At 44.0% G+C, this 26872-nt stretch overlaps 2 protein-coding genes across 4 annotated transcripts in view; one reads left to right on the forward strand and one right to left on the reverse strand.

Moving 5' to 3' along the window:
• ciarta (circadian associated repressor of transcription a) overlaps positions 1-26872 on the forward strand; it is a 104936-nt gene that overhangs the window by 37887 nt on the left and 40177 nt on the right. For all 3 annotated transcript variants that reach the window (XM_058083473.1, XM_058083475.1, XM_058083474.1), the window contains 7 exons: positions 4926-5045; positions 6692-6792; positions 7030-7197; positions 11579-11682; positions 12262-12375; positions 13498-13632; positions 17037-17198. In XM_058083473.1, the coding sequence (XP_057939456.1) occupies positions 17090-17198 (109 nt within the window). In that variant the 5' untranslated portion in view covers positions 4926-5045; positions 6692-6792; positions 7030-7197; ... (2 more) ...; positions 13498-13632; positions 17037-17089. The remainder of the gene's footprint in view (positions 1-4925; positions 5046-6691; positions 6793-7029; positions 7198-11578; positions 11683-12261; positions 12376-13497; positions 13633-17036; positions 17199-26872) is intronic.
• Positions 13858-21774, reverse strand: crabp2a (cellular retinoic acid binding protein 2, a). Its single transcript, XM_058083486.1, has 4 exons — positions 21530-21774; positions 16729-16907; positions 14906-15022; positions 13858-14820 (listed from the first exon to the last, which is right to left on the reverse strand). Exons 1-4 carry the CDS (start codon positions 21609-21611, stop codon positions 14770-14772), a joined length of 429 nt encoding a protein of 142 aa, XP_057939469.1. The 5' UTR covers positions 21612-21774; the 3' UTR covers positions 13858-14769.

The following is a 26872-nucleotide window of genomic DNA, read 5'->3' on the forward strand; positions in this document are numbered from 1 at the left end:
TAGATTAAAACAAGCGGAATTCATGAATGAGACACACACACACGCATGTAGGACATCTCCGTAAAGGAAAACAGAGTCGGTCTGCTTAGGACATCAGGAGCTCTGCTGCTGAAAACATTAACATAACAGGAATACTTGCTCACCGACATGCTCCTGTATGACACACACACACACACACGCATGCACATACACACACACACACACACATAGGAAGACTTAAATTAAAAGCCAGGTTATGAAAACAATAACCTAAAGGGTTAATTATATGCCTTAAGTGTAGAAACAGAAGATACTTTTTTCCTTTTTAAATAATATATTCTACCTTGTTCATGCTCTACATCAGAGGTAGGGAACCTATGGCTCGGGAGCCAGGTAGGGCTCTTTTGATGACTGTATCTGGCTCTCAAGTTCTTACCACAATAAAAATGCATTTTTGCTAACATTTTAAAGTAAACATCACTGTTAAAAATAATATTCAAAATCAACAACTTTCTTATGCATTTTAATTTGTCCATCTATTTTCTACTGCAATACGGCCAACCATATCCATGTTTCCTGATGATATTTTCCAGGTCAAACACCAAAACTTGATTATTACTGGGTAATGCGGTACTCTACCTCGGTCATTGAGATGTCAAAAAAACATGTAAATGTAAATATTATTATTATTAGACACTGCGCTGCTCACCAAAGTTTGCTGGCCACACCCCATTGGCGTGGGGTAGTGTGCCTGGTCTACGTAATTAGAGCCCATTATATCTAAAACTGTTGGTCTTACATAAAAATGCACACATTTTATTGCATTCAAAATGTATATGGCTCTCACAGATACACATTTTAAAATATCGGGCCTTCATGGCTCTCTTAGCCAAAAAGGTTCCCGACCCCTGGTTGTAGATGAACTGTGTGGGTGGGTGGGTGCATGTGGGTGGGTGCATGTATGTGGGTGGGTGCAGGCAGGTAGCACGCCTTGCACAGCATAATTTTACCGGCTTCTGATGTACGTTTGCTGCCTGATTCCTTATCGGCTGCATCGTTCATGTTAGAGACAACAATGGTCTGTTTCTTTGCTGCCTGGGGTGGGGGGGCAGACGGGGGGGGGGGGGTTGCGTTTCATGATGTTGACATATGCAATTTAAGGAATGGCCATAATCATAATCAAGCTCTTACATTTCAGTCATTTTTTTGGTTTTTAATCACTTGATGCAAAATTAAACTTGTTATTAGTAAGGGAGAGAAAAATCGGTGTAGCCCCCCCCCCCCCCCCCCCCCCCAACTACCACCCCTTTCGCCCCCTTGTTAAAACATAACCACGATGAATTGAAATCTATCATCCTGGAAATTAATATATATATATATAGCCATATATATAAAGGTTGTCTAAAGCTTTGGGACTCCAGCCAACCACAGTGAGAGCCATTATCCATTAGAAATTGTTTTTAATCACTTGGACAGTACTGTATAAAGTACTGGCATATACTTTAGAGTAGTCCGTGTACAGCTTGTGTAGTCATTTGTCATGACACGGACTGGCAACGTGTTCCAATGGTGTTAATATAGTGTTAGCATCATTGCTATCTAGTGCCGCCTTAATGCTCTTGGGCATGGCATGGCATGGCATGGCATGATGACATCACCGGTGGAGCTGGTGTATGTTACGCTCTTCCTTCTCAACTGGTGGGCCGGGGACCCAAAGATGGGTCGCTATAGCTAACGGCTAGTTTCACCACCCACTCTATTTTTATCTGATTGTATATCTTTAGAACGTGTTCATGTCTGATGTAATGATCGGGGATGATTGGCAAAAGAGAGCAACAGCGCCTCTGCTGGTGGCAGCCGAGTAGTGCGGCCTTGACGCGGGCATCTGGTCCTGCTAAAGAACTGTTAGCATGTCAAGTCTAAAACGGTTTAGACGTTCATACTATAGTGAATGGAGTCCAATTCCCTCTAAAAAAAAAAAAAAAAACAAGTTCTAAAGTATCCTTTGAAGCTCAGCTCCTTATTAATGGCGTCCAGGTTCCACTTCCTGTGCTTTGATGTTCTCACTCAGCTCATATATTGGAATATAGTGCAGGTTGGAAGTTCTGGAGAAGCACCCCTGACACCAGCAGTCAGTGTTGCGTTAAGGTTCAGTAGTTGAACACATTACCTTTAAGAAGCAGGATGCTCTCCAGGCACAGCAGGTATGTTCTCAGCTCCATTTGGGGGGCAACCAAAGTTGTTTTGATGTTTTGAAAAGTTCGTGTACCTCCGATAAGAAAAAAAAAAAAAAAAAAAAAAACTTCAGTGCAAAGATGCGGAAATTCCAGTGAAAATGCGCAGTGGTGGCATCATGAGGAGAGAAGAAAGTTCAGTGGACCTCCGTGGCCCATATTAAGACAGCAGGTGAAGGTGGTCAGATCATGTCCGCGGAGGAGTAACACCTCCCCGGTGTGAGTCCCATCAAGCCGCAAGTGCGATCCTCTGAGAAGGTTCTCCTGGCCGTGCTCCCCCTCTCGCTCATTGTCTTCTCAAATGCATCACAGGAGCCTGTAGGTGCGCCCTGCCGTTAGGAGACCCTCACCTTGGGGATGAATGAGAGCATTTGTCCTGGCTGGTCCATGCTGGCTGGTAGAACAACATCTCTCTCTCTCTCTCCTCTTATTTGCATTGCTTTCGTCACTTGCGGCTTTCTTAAGTATATGTGTGCAAAAGTACCATGGCGAATGACTGGAAATGTACAGAATAAGTTTGTTTTTTTTTTAATGTCAATCCTAAATCGTCTACAAAGTCCAGTACTAGTCAAAAACACTTTGTCATTTTATTTAACGGTATCTATATTTATATATCTATCGATCTACAGTAGCTAGCAAGCGGGCTATCTAGGATTATTTTTTTTAATGGGACAACAGTGACCTCTGCTGGACATAAATGGTATTGCCGTGTATACTGTATACCAGCACAGTTGATTCAATTGGATGGAAATGACATTCAAGTGTTGACTTCCTGGCGCGAATATATTTTTTAATGAATGTCTGGGGATTTTGGTGTAGCAGGGCTAGGCAAACTGCGGCCCGCGGGCCATCTCAGGCCCGCCGAGCATCTTAATCTGGCCCACCATTGTTTACCATCGAAGCTGTATTCGGGTTTATGACTTGTCGGTGCTATTGTGGCACGCTGGAGTCGAACAGGAAGTAGTCCGATGGAATTTGTGGCTTGTACAAAAAGGCGATCTAAACACGTGTGACGCGTTGCGTAATATTTACTGCACCATGTGGGCGTACAAATACATATGTATGTACAATACCCGTACCAAAATGACACCCATGTATCCTGCCGCAAGGCATGCTGGGTAGTTTTTGTTTTTTTTCTCTTTGGTGCTTGATTGGAAAATATGTTGAGGTCGTCAGGGAAGTAAACAAGAGGGATGTTGACATAGTCGTCATAGCTAATGTTTTATTGTTTTATTGTTCATAGCTCAAGTTGGACTACCCAGCATGCCTTGCGTCACTTGGAAATAAGAGTTTAGCTTACGTGTTATGTGTTTATAATACTGCTTCCATGATGGACACATGTTCTTCAGCTGAGTCTAATCTGACCTCTTTTCCACAATTAGAGTTTCTCCAGAAGAGTCCATGGATGTTCTAAAGGTTCTTTTGTCCAGAATCCATATTTGATGTTTTGCAGGCTAAAATGTGTGACAATGATTGATGCTAAATGGACGTGTTTAAGTCAATGAGAGTTAGTCATTACGTGGCTTGACCTCCAAATCAATAACTCATCACGGTCTTGGACCACGGAATGGTCTTGTTTGCTGTGGTAACCGCCCAGTGTTGCCGCTGAACTCACCAGTTCTGCTGGCAACACGGGGGCGGGAACGGGAACCCAAAGAGGAACACAATACGTCGCTATCTGCTTTTTAGGCCAATGAGAGTTCTAACACATCTGGAAAAAACTTTATTTATGGTGCGGAGGTGTCAGGATGACGTAACTCTTCTGGTGGAATACACTGGCTCTTACTTCCTGGTGCACTTTGGACTGATATGACCTTCTTTTGACCTATGACCTATGACATCATCTGAATGAGTAGTGACAGAAATAGTGGTGTTACACTCAAATGTTTCAGATCGTCCAATAAATGTAAATATTAGTCAATGACAACACAACTGAAATAGCCATTTCTAAAGCTTTGGGACTCCAGCCAACCACAGTGAGAGCCATTATCTACAAATAGCAAAAACATGGAACAGTGGCGAACCATCTCAGGAGTTGCCGACCAACCAAAATGACCCAAAGAGCTTTGAAACTAGTTGGACTTTTTGTAAAAGAATAGTAAAATACGGTGGTGGTAGTGTAACGGTCTGGACCTAGAAGACTAGCTGTGATAAATGGAAGCATGAATTGTACTGAAGGAGAAAGTTGGAGACCTCAGGCTGAAAGCAACTTGGCTTCTGCAGCAGGACCATAATCCAAAAACACACCAGCAGGTCCACCAAACCACATGAAGACTTTGGAGCGGCCTGGTCCAAGTCCTGACCTGACTCCTATTCAGACGCTGCGGCGTGGCCTTAAAAAGCCTCCAATGCGGCTGAATGACGCTTGATGATTGGACTTCCATCATTTCATTTGGTTCACGTCCGCTTGGGTTAGAAACCTTCTGGAAGACATTTAGGACGCTAACCACTCTTCCACCGTATTTTAAGAGAAAGTCATGAAACTCTTATAAAATAGTGAGTCATGGTTGCTAAACTGACATCGCTGTGGTTTCGACTGCACACAATCCGGAGTTCATTTGGGGGACTTTGGTGCAGTTGTCATTTTGACCACAAGATGGCGCCATTGTCATTGAAGCCGGTCAGCGCTGCAGCTGACGGCGAATGAACTCTAAGGTTTTTTTTTGTTTTTTTGGTTTAGCAAAGTGTTTTGAAGGTCCTTTCTCCTTCCAGGTTTGCCAGTGCAGGCTCCATCATGTGAAATGGGTTCGGAAGGCGATAATGGAAGGAGAAGGATGATTATTGCCCACGTGACCCCAGCCTTTATTGCTTCATTGACATTAACTGTCCTTGGTATTATTGCCGTCCATCTTCTGCCTGCTGGAGCTTTCCCGCTTTTCATTGCGCTTTTCCAGTCACCTACATTATTCTGTTTTATAGTTTCCTTCAGATGACTGTCACTGCACAGGCATGCTAACTGGCATGCATACAGGCATGCTAACTGACATGCTAACAGGCATGCTAACTGGCATGCATACAGGCATTGCTAACAGGCATGCTAACTGGCAAGCCAACAGGCATGCTAACTGGCATGCTAACAGGCATTGCTAACTGGTATGCTAACAGGCATTGCTTACTGGCATGCTAACAGGCATTGCTTATTGGCATGCTAACTGGCATTGCTTACTGGCATGCTAACTGACATGCTAACAGGCATGCTAACAGGCATGCTAACAGGCATGTTAACTGGCATGCTAACTGGCATGCTAACAGGCATTGCTTACTGGCATGCTAACAGGCATTGCTTACTGGCATGCTAACAGGCATTGCTTATTGGCATTGCTTCCTGGCATGCTAACTGGCATGCTAACTGGCATGCTAACTGGCATGCTACCAGGCATGCTACCAGGTATGCTAACTGGCATGCTAACAGGCATGGTAACAGGCATTGCTTACTGGCATGCTAACAGGCATTGCTTACTGGCATTCTAACTGGCATGTTCACTGGCATGCTAACAAGCATTGCATACTGGCATGCTAACAGGCATTGCTAACAGGCATGCTAACTGGCAAGCTGCCTGGTATGTTAACTGGCATGCTGATAGGTATGCTAACAGGCATTGCTTACTGGCATGCTAACAGGCATTGCTTATTGGCATGCTAACTGGCATTGCTTACTGGCTTGCTAACTGGCATGTTAACAGGCATGCTAACAGGCATGGTAACAGGCATTGCTTACTGGCATGCTAACAGGCATTGCTAACTGGCATGCTAACAGGCATTGCTTACTGGCATGCTAACAGGCATGTTAACAGGCATGTTAACAGGCATGCTAACAGGCATGCTAACAGGCATGCTAACAGGCATGCTAACAGGCATTGCTAACAGGCATTGCTTACTGGCATGCTAACTCGCATGCTAACTGGCATGCTAACTGGCATGGTAACAGGCATTGCTTACTGGCATGCTAACTGGCATGCTAACTGGCATGCTAATAAGCATTGCATACTGGCATGCTAACTGGCATTGCTAACATCATACACATCATACTTTATGATATACTACTAATAAATCTAACTAACTCAATTTCCGATACCAATATATACTGATACTGATATCGATACCGATACGTGCAAAACATGACATCTCCTGTGGGGGAATGAACACATCCAATATGTGTTGTATGCAGCAGTTTTTAAATATGTGTTTGTATGGACATACTTGCAACATACACAACACATCCACAGAAAGCTAACGTACAGTAGCATACGGTACCCAGCATGCCTTGCGGCAGGAATATATGGGTGTTATGTGTCTACGTATATTTGCACGCTGGAGTAGGTTGCTTACATGGTGTGTTGACGTGTCGTGTTGTTTTATTTCCCGTGCCACAGAGCTGACATTTTGTCCAGAAGTTGCCATGCACGTCGTGTTGATTTGACGGAATTGAACCTCTTCTTACTCTCAACAACTTATTTTGCGTCTTGTCTGTTTTGCAGCCAGCAGGAAGCTTCCCCTTGGCCATCGCTAAAGCAGCAGGCGGGCATATCACACCTGCGTGTCAGATACTCGCCGTGTAGACCCGTAACACGGCCGTCAGGTGGGTGTTAGCAGACGAGTGTTAGCAGACGTGGCTCCTGCCGGCTTTCACCGTGTTGGCTTCGTGCGGGATGGCGTTCCCACTGGTGCCGACGCCAAGGAAAATAAAGCACACATCGCTAGCATGCCGGTGGACAGCACAGGCCCTTCATTCTCTTCCCGTATTTACCATCCTCGGCTTTTCTGTGCATGCTTTTATTTAACGAGCGTGTTCCTCCACATATGCCCCCCCCCCCAGATCCAAGTCCTCTGCAACCAATCCAACAACACCACACATCGCACCTCAGCTGTGGCCGGCTCCGACATGCTTTGGCCCGGACATCATCTGGAATGAGTCAGAAGTGGTGGGAATCAAACACGGGCTCCAAAGGAGAGGCTGCTGCTCTTACTTCCCACGATGATGCCGGTATTGTCCGACTCTCGATTTCCGATATCAGCCGATACCGATATGTGTCACATGTCATATCTCCTGTGGCGTAGTGAACACATCGGGAAAATATCCAATACCGATATCAACCAATATAAAATATAAATAAATGTAAAAAAATATAAATATAATAAAAATTAATTAATATAATTAATTATATTAATTAATTAATAATATAAATATATAATATAATATACAATAAAATAATAAATAATAAAATAATATATATTATATATAAAAATAATATAATAAAATATATATATATAAATAAATTTATATAAATATAAATTTTTTATGCTGATTTTGAGCCAATAATAATCAGACATCCTTAGAATAAATTCACAATATTACGAAAACCAATAATTGGGTGGTCGAGTGGTTAGCATGCAGACCACACAGCAAGGAGACCCAAGTTCAATTCCACCCTCGGGTATCTTGTTCTCCCTGCGGACTTTTTCCTGCTTTATTGTGCACCAGCTAACAAGCTAAATATCTACTAGCTTCTCCATTGTGTTGTCATTATGTTGTCATGATGTCAGCGTCCAAAATCCCGATATGTAAACTCCCCTGCTGCGCCTGTAATACTATCTCCCGCCCCCGAGGCCCTTGTCTCTCCGCAGTCCGTGTCGGAGTCTGTAATTAGATTTACCATCCTTACATTCTTTCCCCGGCTACAAAGACCTACTTGAAGACGAGGATACTGTTAGACCATTGTCTTCCACCAGGACCAGGACGATCAGGAGGGTGATAGCGGGGTGCTGATACCAGTTGCTGTCCTTTCAGTTGCACTTTTATTTGATGACGTGTGCGAGTCGATGATTCACCGTGTAAGGAAGTCGGAAAAAACAAACATCTCATGTCTCCTTCGGTCGCTGACTCAAATCCTCCATGTCTTCCTCTCTCATTTCTTCTTTGAAGATTTTCCTTCCACACACGGAATATTTCAACCATGTCGCTTCGGACGTCCGGGATCAACATGACAACATGTACTTTTTGTTGCCTCAAATCTTTGGCCTGTATTTATTCTGATAATAATCATGATCACTAAATTACAGTCAAAATTATGACATAAAAGTCATAATTATGGCATAAAAAGTCAAACTTATGAGATAAAAAGTCATAATTCATAGATAAAAAGTCAAAAGATCCAGGTTTGTTCTCCTGACTGATGCAGGTTTGTTCTCCTGACTGATGCGGGTTTGTTCTCCTGGCTGATGCGGGTTTGTTCTCCTGGCTGATGCGGGTTTGTTCTCCTGACTGATGCGGGTTTGTTCTCCTGACTGATGCGGGTTTGTTCTCCTGGCTGATGCGGGTTTGTTCTCCTGGCTGATGCGGGTTTGTTCTCCTGACTGATGCGGGTTTGTTCCCCTGGCTGATGCGGGTTTGTTCTCCTGACTGATGCGGGTCGGTTCTCCTGACTGATACTGGTCGGTTCTCCTGACTGATACTGGTCGGTTCTCCTGACTGATGCTGGTCGGTTCTCCTGACTGATGCTGGTCGGTTCTCCTGACTGATGCTGGTCGGTTCTCCTGACTGATGCTGGTCGGTTCTCCTGACTGATGCAGGTTTGTTCTCCTGAATCATGCAGGTTTGTTCTCCTGACTGATGCTGGTCAGTTCTCCTGACTGATGCAGGTCAGTTCTCCTGACTGATGCAGGATTGTTCTCCTGACTGATGCAGGTTTGTTCTCCTGACTGATGCAGGTTTGTTCTCCTGACTGATGCAGGTTTGTTCTCCTGACTGATCCAGGTTACACAGGTGATGGCTGCATAGCGTGCAAACATGAGCTATGCTAATGGCTGCCATGTAGGCTTGTCCCGGAACATGGATGCTGTTCCCCAAGTGAAGGTGCTAAATGACATTCACTTGTCATCACCAGTGTGCACACCACTGCCGTCTGAAGGCAATGAGAAGGAAAGCGTCCCCCCCTCTCCCATAACATGGGCCCCCGGAGGGCCTTATTTCACCAGCCCTCCCACTTCTTTACTAGCTAGCGCAGAATGCACTTGACCTGTGCGCCAATTATTGCTTCAGCCAGACCACAAATCACCCACCTCGCCTTCCGTCACATGCGCTCAAGTATGCAGACAAGGAGACGCACTACACCCCCCCTTGAACGTAAGTCATTCATCCATTTGCACCCTCTTGGCTATGCCCCCCCCCCAGGCACCCAACTAACCTTTCTCCTCAGTTAGTCACACACTAGCATTGTTGCTATCCGACAATATCCTACTTTATTCTTTGATTCTATGGTGGAACCTTGGTTAGTGTCATGAACTCGCTCCACTAGGTCCTGCTCTAACCAAAACCTACTCTAACCAAATCACGTCAAATCAATGAATCCAACCCTGGCAGCACCGTCAATGTACTTGGTATCGGTACATGCGGTTTTATTTCAGGGTTGATGGTCACCATCACTGATGGACATCCATCCGTTCATCCAGCCATCTATCCATCCATGCATCTATCTATCTATCTATCCATTCATTCATCCATCTATCCATACATCCATCCATCCATCCGTTCATCCAGCCATCTATCCATCCATGCATCTATCTATCTATCTATCTATCTATCCATTCATTCATCCATCCATGCATCCGTACATCCATCATTCATCCATCCAGCTATCCATTCATCCATACATCCAACCATTCATCCATCATTCATCCATACATCCTTTCATTCATCCATAATCCATTCATCCATACATCCATCATTCATCCATCCATCCTTTCATACATTCATCCATCCAACCATCATTCATCCATACATCCAACCATTCATCCATCATTCATCCATCCATCCATTCATCCACCATCCATAATCCATTCATCCATCCATACATACATCCATCATTCATCCATCCATCCTTTCATCCATCCAACCATCATTCATCCATCATGCATTCATCCATCTATCCATCATTCATCCATACATCCATCATTCATACATCCATCCTTTCATCCATCTTTCCATACATCCATCCATCCAACCATTCATCCATCCATCCTTTCATCCCTTCATCCATCCATTCATCTATCATCCATCCAACCATCATTCATCCATCATCCATTCATCCATCTATCCATACATCCATCATTCATCCATACATCCATCGTTCATACATCCATTCTTTCATCCATCTTTCCATACATCCATCCATCCAACCATCATCCATCCATCATCCATTCATCCATCTATCCATTCATCCATTATCCATTCATCCATCCATCCATTCATCCATCCAGCCATTCATCCATCCATCCATTCAGCCATACATCCATCATTCATCCATCCATCCATCCATCCATCCATCCATCCATTCATTCATTCATCCATCATCCATCCATCCATCCACTTATCGGGGTCTGGGTTGCGAGGGCAGCAAAGCGTTCCCAGGCCAGCATCCCTCCAGTGTGTCCCCCCATCTGGGCATGCCCAGAACATGTCCCCAAGGAGGCCAGTGTCCTGGTCTTGGGTAAGGCCACTACGGTCCCTAGCGTGTGTTTACGTTGCCAGTATGTGATGCTGTATATGCTAGGAGTTGCCATCGTGTGTTTTCTTGGTTTTCTTTGGTTTTACGGGGGTCCAGCACAGTCCAGACGGGTGGTTTTTTTTTTTTTTTGAGGGGGGAGAGGGTGGGCGGGGGACAGCTGCCTTTTACTGCCCCAGGGGGTAATAAACAGAGAGGGAGGGGTAGTTATTTATCCCTTTTATTAGGGCAGGAGGCAGAGGAGGGGGCTTTATTGGGGTCACACTGTAACTACACACAGCTGGAGGCAACAAGGAGGAATCAGGGAGATGCCTTGGAGGAGGAAGCATCACTAAATTCCCCAAAACACCTCCTCCACACCTCCTCCACACCTCCTCCATCCCCCGTCTACCTACATGAAGGCCGGCAAAAGATCTGAGAGGCATCCATTATTCTTCCCAGCCCGTTTTCCCTCTTCCAGGTCCCTTAACGACCTTCTCCTTGTTAAGCACATCTGCTGTCAATCAGCTGTACTTTGTAATCCAACTGGTATTTCCTGCCGTTGGAGACACCCCCGAATACCCCCCCCCCCACCCCCCCACCCTCGCCGACCTTGACTCACTGACCACTTGACCAACTAAAGGCTCCCAAAGCTTTTATTTGCACATTCTGACTATCATTTAATAAAACATCTCCACTTCGCCGGCTGCCGTTTGACGCCCCTGCACAACCTGAAACTCCATTTTAGGATTGAAGGATCATGATGGCGCCCCCCTTCACTTTAACGAATCGGCTGCAAAAAAGGCTTATCAAAGATCTTCTCTGTGACTGAAACAATGCCAACCAAAGATCATCTATATGACGGGACTTTCCTGCTGTTTTTAGGAATTTGCTGCACAACGGAACATCGGGTACCGCTCCTCTCGCCGAAGTCAGCTGGGATAGACTCCAGCATACCCGTCTGATGTCGTACGCCAGTGGGATGAAAAGTAAGCGTTGCTAAGCAACCTGTCAATCAAGACTCCAGGAAGTTGCCAAGTGCTTGTTAGCTTGTTGGTACACATTAGCTGTGTTTTTATTACAGGCTCCTCGTCAATGGGCAGGATCTTGTTAGCTAATTGGCTTTAGAGTTGCCGCTAAGTAGGACTAGACCATCTGGGCATGCTTGGTGGGGGACTTAAAGCGGGGGGGGGGGACATGTCACACATTGTTAGACTACTAAAACTGCTATTTCCACTCCACAGACCTTCAATAATGTTTCTTGAAAATGCTTCTTCAGTTTAAAATGTTGACTGTAGAATCCTATTTATGTCTCCGGTAGGTGGGGGGCCCAGAAGGGTAGTTGTTTTGGGTGGGAGTGGGTAACTACCTCTTGTTATGCAGGAGGCTTGTTTGCATTCCTGGTAGCAAAATAGCTCATAAGTGGCTCCTCTTCACCTGGAATGAGACAATCTTTGGGGGAGACATGTGAGTCCGGTTGCCTCCATGATTACCATTACCATGATTACCATGATTACCATAACCTGGATGACAGAGAATCTCCATACATTTTCTGTTTCCACTCGTAGGAGATGCCGTGGTTGGAAAAAAAAGCATACCACTTCCACACGAGACAGGAGGAGAACATTGTTTTCACTCTTATCATGTCGGACCTGACATGGCTGACTTCACACAGTGTTAAGGTAATGCCATGTAAGCTAATGTCTCAATGTTTTGTGTCATTGCTGCTCCCTAGTGAGCAGAATAGTCCATACTGTATCTTTATTTCTTTATTTTATTTCTGTTTTTATTAATAATAGACCATAGTCCACCAACAAACACTGGCGTTTTATGCCATTTTTGGGTGCTTCTTAGGCCCCTGTTGAGTGTGTGTGGGTTTTTTTGTGGGTTTTTTTTTACCAGAAAAGTGCATTAGAAGCACGTTGAAAAAAACTGAAAAAAACGACATACTAACAACCCCTTACGTTTTTTGTCAAAAATCACCAAATTCAAACACTGGCATTTTATGCCATTTTTGGGTGCTCCTGGGGCCCCTGATGAGTGTGTGTGAGGTTTCCCCTGTTTTTTTTTTTAGCAAAAAAGTGCATTAGAAGCAAGTTGAAAAAACTGAAAGAAAACGACATACTGTTACGTTTTTTGTCATAAATAAAATTTTGGCATTTTATGCCATTTTTGGGTGCTCCTGGGGCCCCTGTTGAGTGTGTGTGTGAGGTTTCCCATGTTTTTTGTTTTTTTTTTACCAGAAAGTGCATTAGCCGCAAGTTGAGAAAAAAAATGAAAAAAACGACACACGTTTTTTGTCAAAAATTGACGCCCTAAAATTTGGGCATTTTTTGCTATTTTTGGGTGCTCCTGGGGCCTGTGTTGAGTGTGTGTGTGAGAGGTTTCCCATGTTTTTTTTTTTACCAGAAAGTGCATTAGCCGCAAGTTGAGAAAAAAATGAAAAAAAAACGACACACGTTTTTTGTCAAAAATTGACGCCCTAAAATTTTAGCATTTTATGCCATTTTTGGGTGCTTCTCAGGCCCTTAATGCTTGTGTCTGTGCGGTTTCCTGTGTTTTTTTGACCAGTAAAGTGCATTAGAAGCAAGTTGTAAAAAACTAAAAAAAAAAAACGAAATTTTTTTTTATTATTTTTATGAAAAATTGTGATATTGGGAGTGTACAGTCATGAAAAACATCAGCATAGGTGCGGATGTTTTGACCATGATTGTACACCACGTGGACCAGTGTAGTCTAATGCTGCTCAATTTAGTAGAAACAATTAAAATCAGGATATTTTCCACATTTTCTAAAAAAAACAGGTGGGAAAACAGGACGTATTCTTCCTCTTCCAGCCTTGAGGTGCTCCAAATGAATCCCAGCAAATGTTGCGTGTGATGTAACTCCCTGGCACAGCCTCCATGCCTGATTCCCACAGAGAAGCGCCGGATGAGCAGGTCGGTACGAAATGTGTGAGGAGAAAGTGAAAAAGGTGTTGTGGAAATATTTGCCTTCTTGGAATGGCTTTGAGGGAATGTGGCAAAGAGATGATTGACAGAGTGCAAAAGGGAGGGCACGGCCAAGTTATTCTAGTTGCAGACAGCTGACCACAGCCCAAAATAAAGATGGCGTGGGCTAATATACGGACGCTTATTCTACTCTCGACACCCAAACTTCTTTAATGAGGAAGCCGACTTCAAAGTCAAAGTTGCTTGAGTTTATTGTTTTCCATAGAAAAGGTTGCTTGGCATCATCACGTCAGATGAGGAGACACCACTTCCACACCGTGCCGGTCCTCCAGTGTCGTAATAAATAGCAAATGAAAAAAGTCACACACACACACACATACACACACACATACACACACACAATCAGGTCATACAAGGCCCGGTACATAGTTCAAGGAAAACTGCACTTTTTTGGGGAATGTTGCTCACCGTCCAGTCCATCATCCGTTCGATTCTCTGCTTGTGTTTGCATGTACTCACGCCCCCCACCTCCATTCCAAAATCATGTTAGCTTCACTGACCACTCCCAATCGTCCATATTGTTCAACTTGAATGTCCAGGGTGCGCCCCGCCTCTCCCCCAAAGTCAGCTGGGATAGGCTCCAGGCTCCATAGAAGGTCTGGAATGGCCGCTACTGAAGGAGTTGTCTTCTGACAAATAGCTGATTGATTGAGTCATCATAATAATAATAATAATAATAATAAAACGCTAATATTAAACGCTTTAATATGCACGTCACATGATATTTAAATGTAGCACTGCTGGCGCTTTGTGGAGTTTTTTAGGTGGAATTCCCATGAGTGTATTCTTAGCTGCCTGTTTTTAGCTGTTTTAATATCTTTAGAACGCACACAGGTTGTGAATCATGGGCAACATCCCCCCCAAAAAGTGCAGTTTTTCCTTTAAATTTGATCCAGAAAAATATTGAAAGAGCGCACGGATAAAAGGCTAAGATAAAAAAAAAAGCACTTGGGATACGATCATAATAATGACACGGAGCGTGGGAATAAAAGCGGACTACAGGCGGATATCTCCTGGTGTTGTCTTGGACGTCAAAGCGGAAGCCAAAGTGAGAAGTGCTGGCGTTCATTGGCGCTCGTAGACTCTGGTGCAGACCACGGCGTCTGCTGCCATGGTCTGAAAGAGGAAACGAGAAGGAACGTTTGATGTGGACGCTGAAACAAAAACAAGAAATAGATTTTTTTTTTTTTTTTCTTCCTACCAGGATCAGCTTGCCGTCATTGGTTATCTCCCGGGTCCAGGAGGTTTTAGGCCCCTCCCCTTTTTGCAGGGTCTGCTCGCAGCTGATTTTAGTGTCCGTCTCCCAACGTGGAAAACTCTGGAAAAACATAAAATGTATCGATAAGGCGCTTGGCTGTCGTTAGGTTCACGTATGATCAGAAATTACATTAGTGCGCCCCCTTATGGACGACTAGTTTTGCTTAGTGGCGGCCATGTTTTCTTGAAATGTGACACACTTGTCTTTGTGGAGATTTGGTGCCACGCCCTAAAGTTTCAGTAGGTGTTTTTTTTATTGGGGGGGGGGGGATTTTAGTCCAATTTTAGTCCACGTTTTCACTGCGTTCAGGAGTCAGAGACTTAGTACTTTCAAGGAATCGGTACATGTGAAAAACTTAGGACACCCAAGTATGACTAAAATGTAATACTACGATGGAGTATGAGGGCCACATGGGGGGGTCGGATTTTGCGAATAAAGTTATAAATTTAGAAGAATAACGTCTGAAATGACAAGTAAAAAACTCTGAAAAAGAAAGTTTTCCTATTCATAAAGTATAAAGTGAAATATTATGAAATATTAAATATTATAAAATGTTGATATGAGGGGTGATGGTGTCCGACGTGTCCGAGCAAAAATAAAGCATAGCTCCTCAGGAAGGAAGGAAACGTTCCTCTCGCTTCACGTAACCTTTTATTGATAACGTGGCAGCCAAACAGAGCAGTTAGCATTTAAATTAGCATGTTAGCCTTGTCGAGTAGCTCCTTTTCATAACTCGTTTCAGGCATTCATTCATTCATTTTCTACCGCTTTTCCTCACGAGGGTCGCGGGGGTGCTGGAGCCTATCCCAGCTGTCTTCGGGCGTAAGGCGGGGTACACCCTGGACTGGTGGCCAGCCAATCACAGGGCACATATAGACAAACAACCATTCACACTCACATTCATACCTATGGACAATTTGGAGTGGCTAATTAACCTAGCATGTTTTTGGAATGTGGGAGGAAACTGGAGTACCCGGAGAAAACCCACGCATGCACGGGGAGAACATGCAAACTCCACACAGAGATGGCCGAGGGTGGAATTGAACCCTGGTCTCCTAGCTGTGAGGTCTGTGCACTAACCCCTAGACCACCGTGCCGCTCGTTTCAGGCAAATGTTACAAGTTTTTCCTCAAATATTCCATCCTGACAGGCATTGCCTCGGGCAGCTATGAAAAACCTTTGTCTTTGGACAAAAGTTAATATTGTAACTTTTATTTTACATTTTTAACTTTATTCTGAAAATCTGATTTTTTTTTGTTTTCAGCGTTTCTTCTTCATCGTGTACGTGCAACTTTGACCAAAGAAATAAGAAGAATGGGTGATAATAATTAATAAATACAGATGACACTGGACTCCATCCTTCAAGATGGCGGACCAGGGTCTGACGGGATGGGGGACATTAAGGAGCGGCCTTGAGTATGAGTCAGTCGGAGAGTCCGAACAAGGAGGGTTCTGTTAGCTGATAAGTCGGGATTCGCTCATTGTTCCTTGGAGACAAACAAACAGCCGATGGGAAAGTTGGAAAAGCAAAGAGGGGGAATTGTTGCGGGACGGAGGGAAAGAATGGGGGAACTGGAAAGTTGAAAGGGTTCGTAAAGAGTCCATGAAGGCGTGCTAGGCCTTCGGAGACCGAGGGAGGGGGTGGCGGTGTGCTATCAGTCCAAATAGGACCAACGGCCAAGTCAAACAGGTTGACGTAACGGACAGCTCCGTGTCCGACACGCCCGTCCGTCGTCCAATGTTCCCGTGTCGGAGCGTTGTCTTACCGTGCAGGGACGTCCGTCCACTGTGGATTCGTTGAATTCCTGTCCCACGGTGAAAGTGATGTGGGTGGTCCGGACGGTGGTGGACGTCTTTATGGAGAGCGTCTCTCCGTCCTGCGTGATCTCCACCAGCGGTTTTGAGGCCGCCTTCACTGCTATCTTACGTAGCATCACGTTGACGCCTGGAAAAACACGGAATACCGACAACATATTTAAATAATAATAATAATAAGTGTCATAAGAATGTTCATGACGTTGTTTTATTGTTATGATCAACTAACCACAATCATTTGTTTCCTGTGATTTCATAGTGTCCATGAACGCAGCAGCACCTTGTGCCCGAGGAGATACGTGATGCCCCTGAATGCACCATTTCTACAAAGAGCTAGTTCAGCACTGCTGGCACTCTTTGCTAGTTTGGGGCCTGCTTCCCACGTGGACCAGGAAGTGTCCAGCCTCGGTGACTCGGCAAGGTAGGATTGGTGATTATTCCTTGGAGCGACTGTCTTTTTGCTGTTGCTGATTTAAGCTGGGAATGGAAGCTAGTTTGCCGGATGTGTTGGATGTGCGCTTCTCAGCCATGTGCTTGGAATTGTTTGTTTGCTAACTGGGCTCAGCGGCTAGCGTGTTGATGGTGTTGTGTACTGTGCGTGTATTTGTGTGTACTATGTTTTACTTTGCATTGCTTGGGATTGATTTATTGTTTGGACAAACGCTTATTGTTCAAATAGCCTGGAGAATAAAGATGATGACATGATTCCTGATTGGAATCTTTCCATGGTATTCCAACTCTGAGATCATGTGGATGGGAAAAAAACCATGACAGGAAGGAGGAAGTTAGAGCGTGGAGGAGTGTAGCATGCAGATGCTAGGGAAATTTTGCAGTTCCAAATATGAAAATGTAAAATATATTTGTAAAGAAATTGTTATTTTGTGTTTCTGTTGTTTTTTTCTTGAAGCCGGCATCCGCCCCTGATCCAGTATCACCAAGACCCGGTCCATTAGGTTTTTCCAGCATGTTTCCAAAATCTCACATTCATTTATCACTGTTAATTTGTTAGCAAACTAGCATTCAATGTTAATAAATGGAATATTTTCATAGTTGTAGCATAGGAAACCTGTGTATGACTTTCTGAATACAATCTTTACCATTATTAGAGTCCTGTCGACATGAAATAACACCCCTATAGTCACCTTTACACTCTTATTATGGCTCAACTGTACTGCGTAAGGCTACACGATTACTGCAAAGACAGGAGATAACCAGTTAGCCTCCAGTTTATTGACTGTATCCTAAACTTGAAAGGGTTTAAGATTACCACTTCCACACTGCATGGGAGTACAAGTTATTTTCACGCCATGGCTGACTCCATGCTGGTGTCATGTCTCAGGAGTGGAACATTACTGACATCTAGTGGCCGGAATACTCCATACACTATACCTTTTGTCTTGCAATATTTGATCATTTGTTAATTGATTAATTAATTAATTAATTTTTTTAATGTGATGAATGGGAATGATTTTGTTAGAAAGGACTGTACGTTAATTATGATTATTTGCCGGAAAACTGGATAGTTACGGGCGGCGTTACTAACATTGTTACTCCAGACGCTAAAATGTGGATGCGGTGACTTCCTGTTCAGTGCAAAGTAAGCATGGCAAATCTTTTGTAGTATTACGACAGTACCATCGCCAGCGGGTATGCGGACTTTCATGATGATCTCTTTTTTTTCCCCGTCCTTCCTTGGAGTCATCTCCATGTGGAAATTCCAGTTCAAACAAAGGCCGATAGTCACAAAGTAAGCGCAACCTGCTTGTACACGTGGGAATGGAATATTCCCGTTCTTCTAAACAAGCGCTGACTTCCGTGGATCGGCAAGCAAGAAGGATTTTAGTCGTGTTTAGTCGCGAGATAAACAAAACCATGCATGGAACCTTCCGGCATGACCGCGGCCATTAATGATAATACAGGAAACAATGAGGTCATATGACCAAGTGAGGCCAGCACATCTGCTTCGGAGACTTCATCATATTTACACACACACACACACACACACACACACTAGTGCGGCCCCACCCAGTATTATTCCCATCATAGGTATTTTTCTTTATCTCCGAGTACATAAAAGGGACTTAAACCTAATGAGAGAAATGATGACGTGTGCCAACATGGAGGGGTTGCGTGGTTGAAAACCTCCAAGTGTGTGCACGTGGCCCTGTGTGTGTTCCAGTCGGGTTTCCCACATTCCCACCTGTCAACAGGAATAAATATACACACACCGAGAAACAACCTTTGGGGGGGGGGGGCTCACTTCGCTTTGCATGTATCTTTCAATTAGCAGTCCCACGCAGACATCGCTGCATAAGTGTCCTAGTAGTAGTGGTTCTCAACTGGTGGGTCGGGACCCAAAAGTGGGTCATAGATCCATTCCCAGTGGGTGGCAAACGGCGAGTAAAAAAATGTTTTGCAGCGCTGCAATGACGTCAGCCTCCCTCTGGGATTTAGGCTTTGGGTTCTCTGGCTACCTCAATGTTTGTACTCGTATTGGTACCCAAAAGTGGGTCATGGATCCATTCTCCGTGGGTGGCAAACAGCGAGTAAAAAATGTATTGCATTGCTGAAATGACGTCAGCCTCCCTCTGGGATTTAGGCTTTGGGTTCTCTGGCTACCTCAATGTTTGTACTCGTATTGGTACCCAAAAGTGGGTCATGGATCCATTCCCGGTGGGTGGCAAACAGCGAGTAAAAAATTGATTGCATTGCTGAAATGACGTCAGCCTCCCTCTGGGATTTGGGCTCTGGGTTCTCTGGCTACCTCTCTGATGGAATAGAGGCAACATTGCCGTGCCGTCCACCATTTTCTGTGCTCATCCAATGAAATGGTTTTCTCAAACGCAATGCCTTCTAATGTTTGTACTCGTATTGGTGCATGTTTGTTTGAAACCATGAGTCGGAATGTTCCAATGTTTTCCAATGGGCTCATTTTCATGGACTAAAATAAGTGGGTCACGACGAAATGAGTAGGTTGAGAACCCTCGTAAATGTATATCGTTCATTGCTAGCTAGCTAGCTTAGTGCATCCAGTCACCTTGGTATAATCATTAAAGGGCCCAATGGTGCATTGTGGTCCAAAAACCAGCCTTGAAGTGCTTTTAGGAAGACCGACTGGGAACACGCTGTTGTGTGTGTGACTGTAGCTTTAATGCTAATGAGCTGCGTTTGCCTTTTGACATGTGTGCTGTAGCTCTGCACGTAGCGGATGCCAGATATGACGTACAACAACATAACAGGAAGGATGCTAAGTAGGGTCGGCTTGTCGTACCTTCGTCTGAGCTCACTTGTAAACAAAGCTACCGAGCCCACAACAATCCGCCTGAAACAATCCGGCGTTTGAGACGTCTTTGGCAGCTCACCGGCTGCTCGGGGCGTGTGTCCGAATACAGCGCACCTTGCTGGGCCACTCTGTTTCTCCTGCCAGTGATGATGTGATGGCGTGATATTGGATGAGAATAAATCAACAGCTACTTTTGGTCACATTTTGGACCTTCTTACCTTCAGGTGGGCACCAAGTTAGCAGCGTCATGTCGGTCTTGAGGTTATTCCTTCATGGCGTCACATTGAAAAGACGATTTTGGATAATCGGAGATCTTCCACATCCATAAAAAATATATTTGTTGCTCTCAAGCGTGATGTTCCTTTCCGGAAAATGTGTGTGTAGTATTTCCAGCAGCAAGCTGAGCTGTAGACATGGACTGACCCCCCCGATAATACCCCCCCCCCCCCCCTCAACTCGCTGGTTCCATTCGGGAGCCACCGAGGCTACCAACAGAGACTTCTCAAATAACGGCTGCAAATTTTTTTGCATCTCGTATTTGAGCTGACTTTTTTTGTGACGCCCCCCCTCCTCGAAAGGCTTGAACGCACACAGATCTGAGGGGGCCAGGGTCAAAGGTCAGGGAGCAAAGTGCAGAGGAAGCATTGGGGTCAGAGGAGGAGAGAGAGAGACGGAGTGAGTGAGGGATGGAGAGAAGCAGGAAGACGGCCGGTCGGAGCGCTGACAGCTCCCGTCCAGCTGTGTTGGCGTACATTAGGGGTGTCCAACGTGCGGCTCGGTAGCCACTTGTGGTCCATGTTTTTATATATATGTTTTTACACGAGATGACCTAGAAAACTAGTTAGAGTGAAAGAATGGCTCCTGAATAAGGATAAGAATACAACTGGAGGGGGGTCATGGATTCGGTGCGCTGCTACATGGATAGCATAAGGGCTTTATATACGTTTTTCCTTTTAAGACCCCTCATATATGTGATGATTATTGTTGATTGACACGGTCAATTTAGTGTTGTGACAGATCTCTGAAGTCTGCCCCCCCCCTCCGGTCCCCCCTTTCTATGAAGGACCAGGCATGCACCATCTCTCTATGAATTATGTCCGCATTGCACACATAGACGCCCCCCCCCCCCCCTCAAGCTGCACCACACAAAACCTTGCAAGCAGCAGGTGTTTCTTACCCCCCCCCCCTTTTTTTTTTGTCCCCGCACTGTACCAAGTCCTGTCTACGCCATCATGGCCGCTGACCTGACGCACACAATCAGCAGACAGATGTGGCCGCCGTTTGTCTCTATTGTCTTTTAGCCAGCCAATAGGAAGGAGGGGGGCAAGGATGGGGTGGGGGGGGGGGGGACGCTATTAATGCACTTTGAGTTTTGGTCGTCTGCAGAATGACAAAGAGACCCCCTGCGCAGTCCGTGCGTAAAGACGCTGATCCAAACGCACGGGAAGATGTGACCCAAAAAAACTCACCCAACACTTTTAAAAGCTCCTCGAAGTTCTCCGAGCTCTTCATCTCCCAGGTGCCGGAGAAGTCCGGGATTTTGCGCTCCATGTTCGGTTTGTGGTTCGGTGTAAGGGGGGCTCGGATGGGAACTGTCAGGTCTTCTTCTTGTGTGGACCTCTGCTGCACCAAAGCTGTGCTGGGAGTCGGACTCTGATTCGGCTCCTCCTCCTGGAATTGAACCTCCTTCCTTCGGGACTAAGTGATGTGTTGGCTGGCGAGCCGCGAATGAAGCACAATTGCAAAAGTGGCGGATTCTTGTTGAAGGGGTGGCCACGCCCCTTTCTTAATGTGGCCACGCCCCGACTGGGCGCATGGCTCCTTGGTGCGTTAATGTAACCACGCCCCCTGCAGGCAGCATGTGGAGACTATGTGGGCGGTACTGCAGATAATAATACAGTATATATTAAATATACTAATATATGAAATAATATAACAATATTATATATAATTTAAAAAAACACAAGAGAACTTCAACCCCCCCCCCTCCCTCAGTGTTGATGCCTCTTGCTGAGTATAAATATCATATTGAACCCATTTTGACACGTCTGGGATATTAATAACACAAAATGGTGCATGGTGTCCAGGGGGCCAAGCAAGGTGGGGACCCTGCTGGATCAGGGGGGTGCCCAAAGTGCGGCTTTGGGGTCTTTTCTTTTTCCATGATGCAGTATCGGCACCACCGAATCTGAGATTTTGACAATAAAGTTGTAAATTTACAGGAAAGAAAGTAATAATATTACCTTTTTCCCCAACTCCTGAGGTCACGCAAGTACCCCCCCCTCTTCATAGCCGTCCCAGGCAATGCCTGTTACGATGGAGCCTTAAATTTCTAAGCATAAAGTCATAAATATGAGGAAAAAATCATATTCCGAGAATAAATTCCTACATTTACAATAAAAATATGAAAGGGGGGGTACTGACGTGACCTCTGGCCTCACCTTGGGCATATGGAAAGGGGCTAGACATGCTAATCTAGATGCTAGCTGCTCTGTTTTGCTGCCACGTTGTCAATAAAAACGGGCTCTTCCTTCCCGAAGAGCGATGCCAGAGCTATACGTCAACCTGGAACGCTAACGCTAACGGAATATTTCTGTGTCAGTTCATGGAATGTTTTTTTTTTTTTGGTTTTCCCAAAAAGAAACTTGTGAAGCATCCTCACATCCCGTGACTTTGCAGTGCGGTGTCCTGGGTGGGAAATGTGTTTCGGATAGAAGGAGCCGGCAGCGGTGCATTGAGGCCAAGTTCACCCCCCCCCCCCCCCCCCCCATACCCCCCCCCCCCCCATGTCAGTGCTGCTGTGTCATAAAAATAAAAGCAGTGGTAATGGGATACAGCTTCTGGCCTGCACACTGGAATATCCATTCAACACAACATGCGTCACAACTTACTGCATTGGGGGGGGGGGGGGGTCGGGGGGGGGGTGTTGGCACAGGTCGACAATGGCTTTACCCAATGACCCCCCCTGCTGATAGAGCGGAAGAGAGGGGGTCGGGTTAGAAGGGGGGGGGGGGACCAGGGGGATTCAGACGGACCTCTGGGTGGGGCAGGGCCCCGCGGTATGGGAGGGAGAGCCCGGTCGGTAGGCACGCATACACGGAGCATGCGCACACACACGCACGCCCACGATGATGGATGGCGGCGGGGACAAAGCCGACGTTAACTATTGACTCTTGATGGATGATCCCATCCGCTGCGCTGCACGGCGGATTAGCGCCGCGTAACCCTGGCGACTTTAAAGAGGAAGGGGAGGCGGCGTGAGGGAGGGGGGGGGGGGATTTGGGGGGGGGGGGGGCGCCATGGTCTCTGCTGCGGATCCACGCTACAGTCACGCAAGGAGGAGGGAAGAAGAGTCACAGATCGATAATTGGATAATTGGAGACGCGACATGCGCTTTTACGCACAGACTGGCTCCAACTTCCTGCAGCTTGAGGTTCAAGTGGATCAGGACTACGCGCACGCGCACATGCAAGTCATTATTTTACAAGATGAACGCCACATTACATTTTAAAAGTTGAACTAGAAGAGCAAAAAGTCCTAATGTTATGATTATTAATACCATTGATCCACTTTGCTTCCATAAATTAGCATCTGGTTTGTAATTATGTTCTACATTGATTGATTTGTTGATAGCTAGCATTACGTTAGCAAAAAGCCAACACATGTGTCTCAAAATTGTTTGTTTGTCGACTTTGTTCAGTAAATTTTTCATAATAATAGTACTCGTGTCAAATGGTCGTGTTGCTGCTGGATGTTCATACTACCTGGTCATACTGTAACTTTCTTTTCCAAAAGAGGAAACTTTTTTTTTCTCTTTTTCTCGTAACATTGTGATGTTTTTCTCGTAACGTTTTCTTGGAATATTGCGACTGTGTTCCAGTATGATTACAACTTTTTTCCCGTAAGATTGCAACTTTTTCTCTGTAGCATTATGACTTTTTCTCGGAACATTCAGACTTTTTTTCTTGTAAGATCGCAACTTTTTCTTTGTAGCATTATGACTTTTTTTTCGTAACATTCCAACTTTTTTTCTTGTAAGATTACAACTTTTTCTCTTTACCATTATGGCTTTTTCTCGTAACATTCCGACTTTTTTCTTGTAAGATTGCAACATTTTTTTCGTAACAGTTACGACTGTTCTAGGATCTTTACAACTTTTTTTTTCGTAAGTTTGCAACTTTTTCTCTGTAGCATTATGACATTTTCCCGTAAGATTGTGACGTTTTTATCGTAACATTACGACTCTTTCTGGTAACATTGCGACTGTGACTGTGTTCCAACATCATGACATCTTTTATTCCCGTAAGATTGCAACTTTTTCTCCGTAGCATTATGACATTTTCTCGTAACATTCCGACTTTTTTCTTGTAAGATTGCGACATTTTTCTTGTAACATTTTGGCTTTTTCTCGTAAAATTACAATTGTGTTGCAGTATCGTTACAAGTTTTTCCCATAAGTTTGCAACTTTTTCTCTGTTGCATTATGACGCTTTTTCGTAAGATTGTGACGTTTTTATCGTGACATTACGACTCTTTCTGGTAACATTGCGACTGTGTTCCAACATCATAACAACTTTTATTCCCGTAAGATTGCAACTTTTTCTCCGTAGCATTATAACTTTTCCTCGTAACATTACGAATTTTTTCTTGTAAGATTGCGACATTTTTCTCGTAACATTTTGGCTTTTTCTCGTAAAATTACGATTGTGTTGCAGTATCGTTACAACTTTTTCCCATAAGTTTGCAACTTTTTCTCTGTTGCATTATGACGCTTTTTCGTAAGATTGTGACGTTTTTATCGTAACATTACGACTCTTTCTGGTAACATTGCGACTGTGTTCCAACATCATAACAACTTTTATTCCCGTAAGATTGCAACTTTTTCTCTGTAGCATTATGACTTTTCCTCGTAACATTACGAATTTTTTCTTGTAAGATTGCGACATTTTTCTCGTAACATTTTGGCTTTTTCTTGTAAAGTTACGACTGTGTTCCAGTACCATTACAACTTTTATTTCCGTAAGATTGCAACTTTTTCTCCGTAGCATTATGACATTTTCTCGTAACATTACGAATTTTTTCTTGTAAGATTGCGACATTTTTCTTGTAACACTTTGGCTTTTTCTTGTAAAGTTACGACTGTACTCGGATCATTACAACTTTTTCCCGTAAGATTGCAACTTTTTCTCCGTAGCATTATGTTTTCTCGTAAGATTGTGACGTTTTTATCGTAACATTACGACACTTTCTGGTAACAATGCGACTGTGTTCCAACATCATGACAACTTTTATTCCCGTAAGATTGCAACTTTTTCTCCGTAGCATTATGACATTTTCTCGGAACATTCCGACTTTTTTCTTGTAAGGTTGTGACATTTTTCTCGTAACACTTTGGCTTTTTCTTGTAAAGTTACGACTGTTCTAGGATCATTACAACTTTTTCCTGTAAGATTGCAACTTTTTCTCCGTAGCATTATGATGTTTTCTCGTAAGATTGTGACGTTTTTATCGTAACATTACGACACTTTCTGGTAACAATGCGACTGTGTTCCAACATCATGACAACTTTTATTCCTGGAAGTTTGCAACTTTTTCTACACATTATGACTTTCTCGTAACATTCCGACTTTTTTCTTGGAAGATTGCGACATTTTTTTCATAACACTTAACGCTTTTTCTTGTAAAGTTACGACTGTGTTGCGGGATCATTACAACTTTTTCCCATAAGTTTGCAACTTTTTCTCTGTTGCATTATGATGTTTTTTCGTAAGATTGTGACGTTTTTATCGTAACATTACGACTCTTTCTTGCAACATTGCGACTGTGTTCCAGTATCATTCCAACTTTTTTCCCATAAGTTTGCAACTTTTTCTTTGTAGCATTATGACGTTTTCTCGTAACATTCTGACTTTTTTCTTGTAAGATTGCAACATTTTTCTCAAAACACTTTGGCTTTTTCTTGTAACGTTACGACTGTCCTAGGATCATTACAACTTTTTCCCGTAAGATTGCAACTTTTTCTCCGTAGCATTATGATGTGACGTTTTTATCGTAACATTACGACACTTTCTTGTAACATTGCGACTGTGTTCCAACATCATGACAACTTTTATTCCCGGAAGTTTGCAACTTTTTCTACACATTATGACTTTCTCGTAACATTCCGACTTTTTTCTTGGAAGATTGCGACATTTTTTTCATCACACTTAACGCTTTTTCTAGTAAAGATACGACTGTGTTGCAGGATCGTTACAACTTTTTCCCATAAGTTTGCAACTTTTTCTTCGTAGCATTATGACGTTTTCTCGTAACATTCTGACTTTTTTCTTGTAAGATTGCAACATTTTTCTCAAAACACTTTTTCTTGTAACGTTACGACTGTTCTAGGATCATTACAACTTTTTCCCGTAAGATTGCAACTTTTTCTCAGTCGCATTATGATGTGACGTTTTTATCGTAACATTACGACACTTTCTTGTAACAATGCGACTGTGTTGCAACATCATGACAACTTTTATTCCCGGAAGTTTGCAACTTTTTCTACACATTATGACTTTCTCGTAACATTCCGACTTTTTTCTTGGAAGATTGCGACATTTTTTTTTATAACACTTAACGCTTTTTCTTGTAAAGTTACGACTGTTCTCGGATCATTACAACTTTTTCCCGTAAGATTGCAACTTTTTCTCCGTAGCATTATGATGTTTTCTCGCAAGATTGTGACGTTTTTATCGTAACATTACGACTCTTTCTTGTAACATTGCGACTGTGTTCCAGTATCATTCCAACTTTTTTCTCATATGTTTGCAACT

Source organism: Doryrhamphus excisus, chromosome 10 (assembly GCF_030265055.1).
Source record: "Doryrhamphus excisus isolate RoL2022-K1 chromosome 10, RoL_Dexc_1.0, whole genome shotgun sequence".
NCBI classification, from domain to species: domain Eukaryota; kingdom Metazoa; phylum Chordata; class Actinopteri; order Syngnathiformes; family Syngnathidae; genus Doryrhamphus; species Doryrhamphus excisus.

Coding starts and splice junctions, on each gene's coding strand:
- crabp2a (XM_058083486.1), bottom strand. CDS start 21,611: ATGGAGCGCAAAATCCCGGACTTCTCCGGCACCTGGGAGATGAAGAGC. Junction 16,908..21,529: donor GGAGCTTTTAAAAGTGTTGG/GTGAGTTTTTTT, acceptor GTGTTTTTCCAG/GCGTCAACGTGATGCTACGT. Junction 15,023..16,728: donor TGGACGGACGTCCCTGCACG/GTAAGACAACGC, acceptor ATGTTTTTCCAG/AGTTTTCCACGTTGGGAGAC.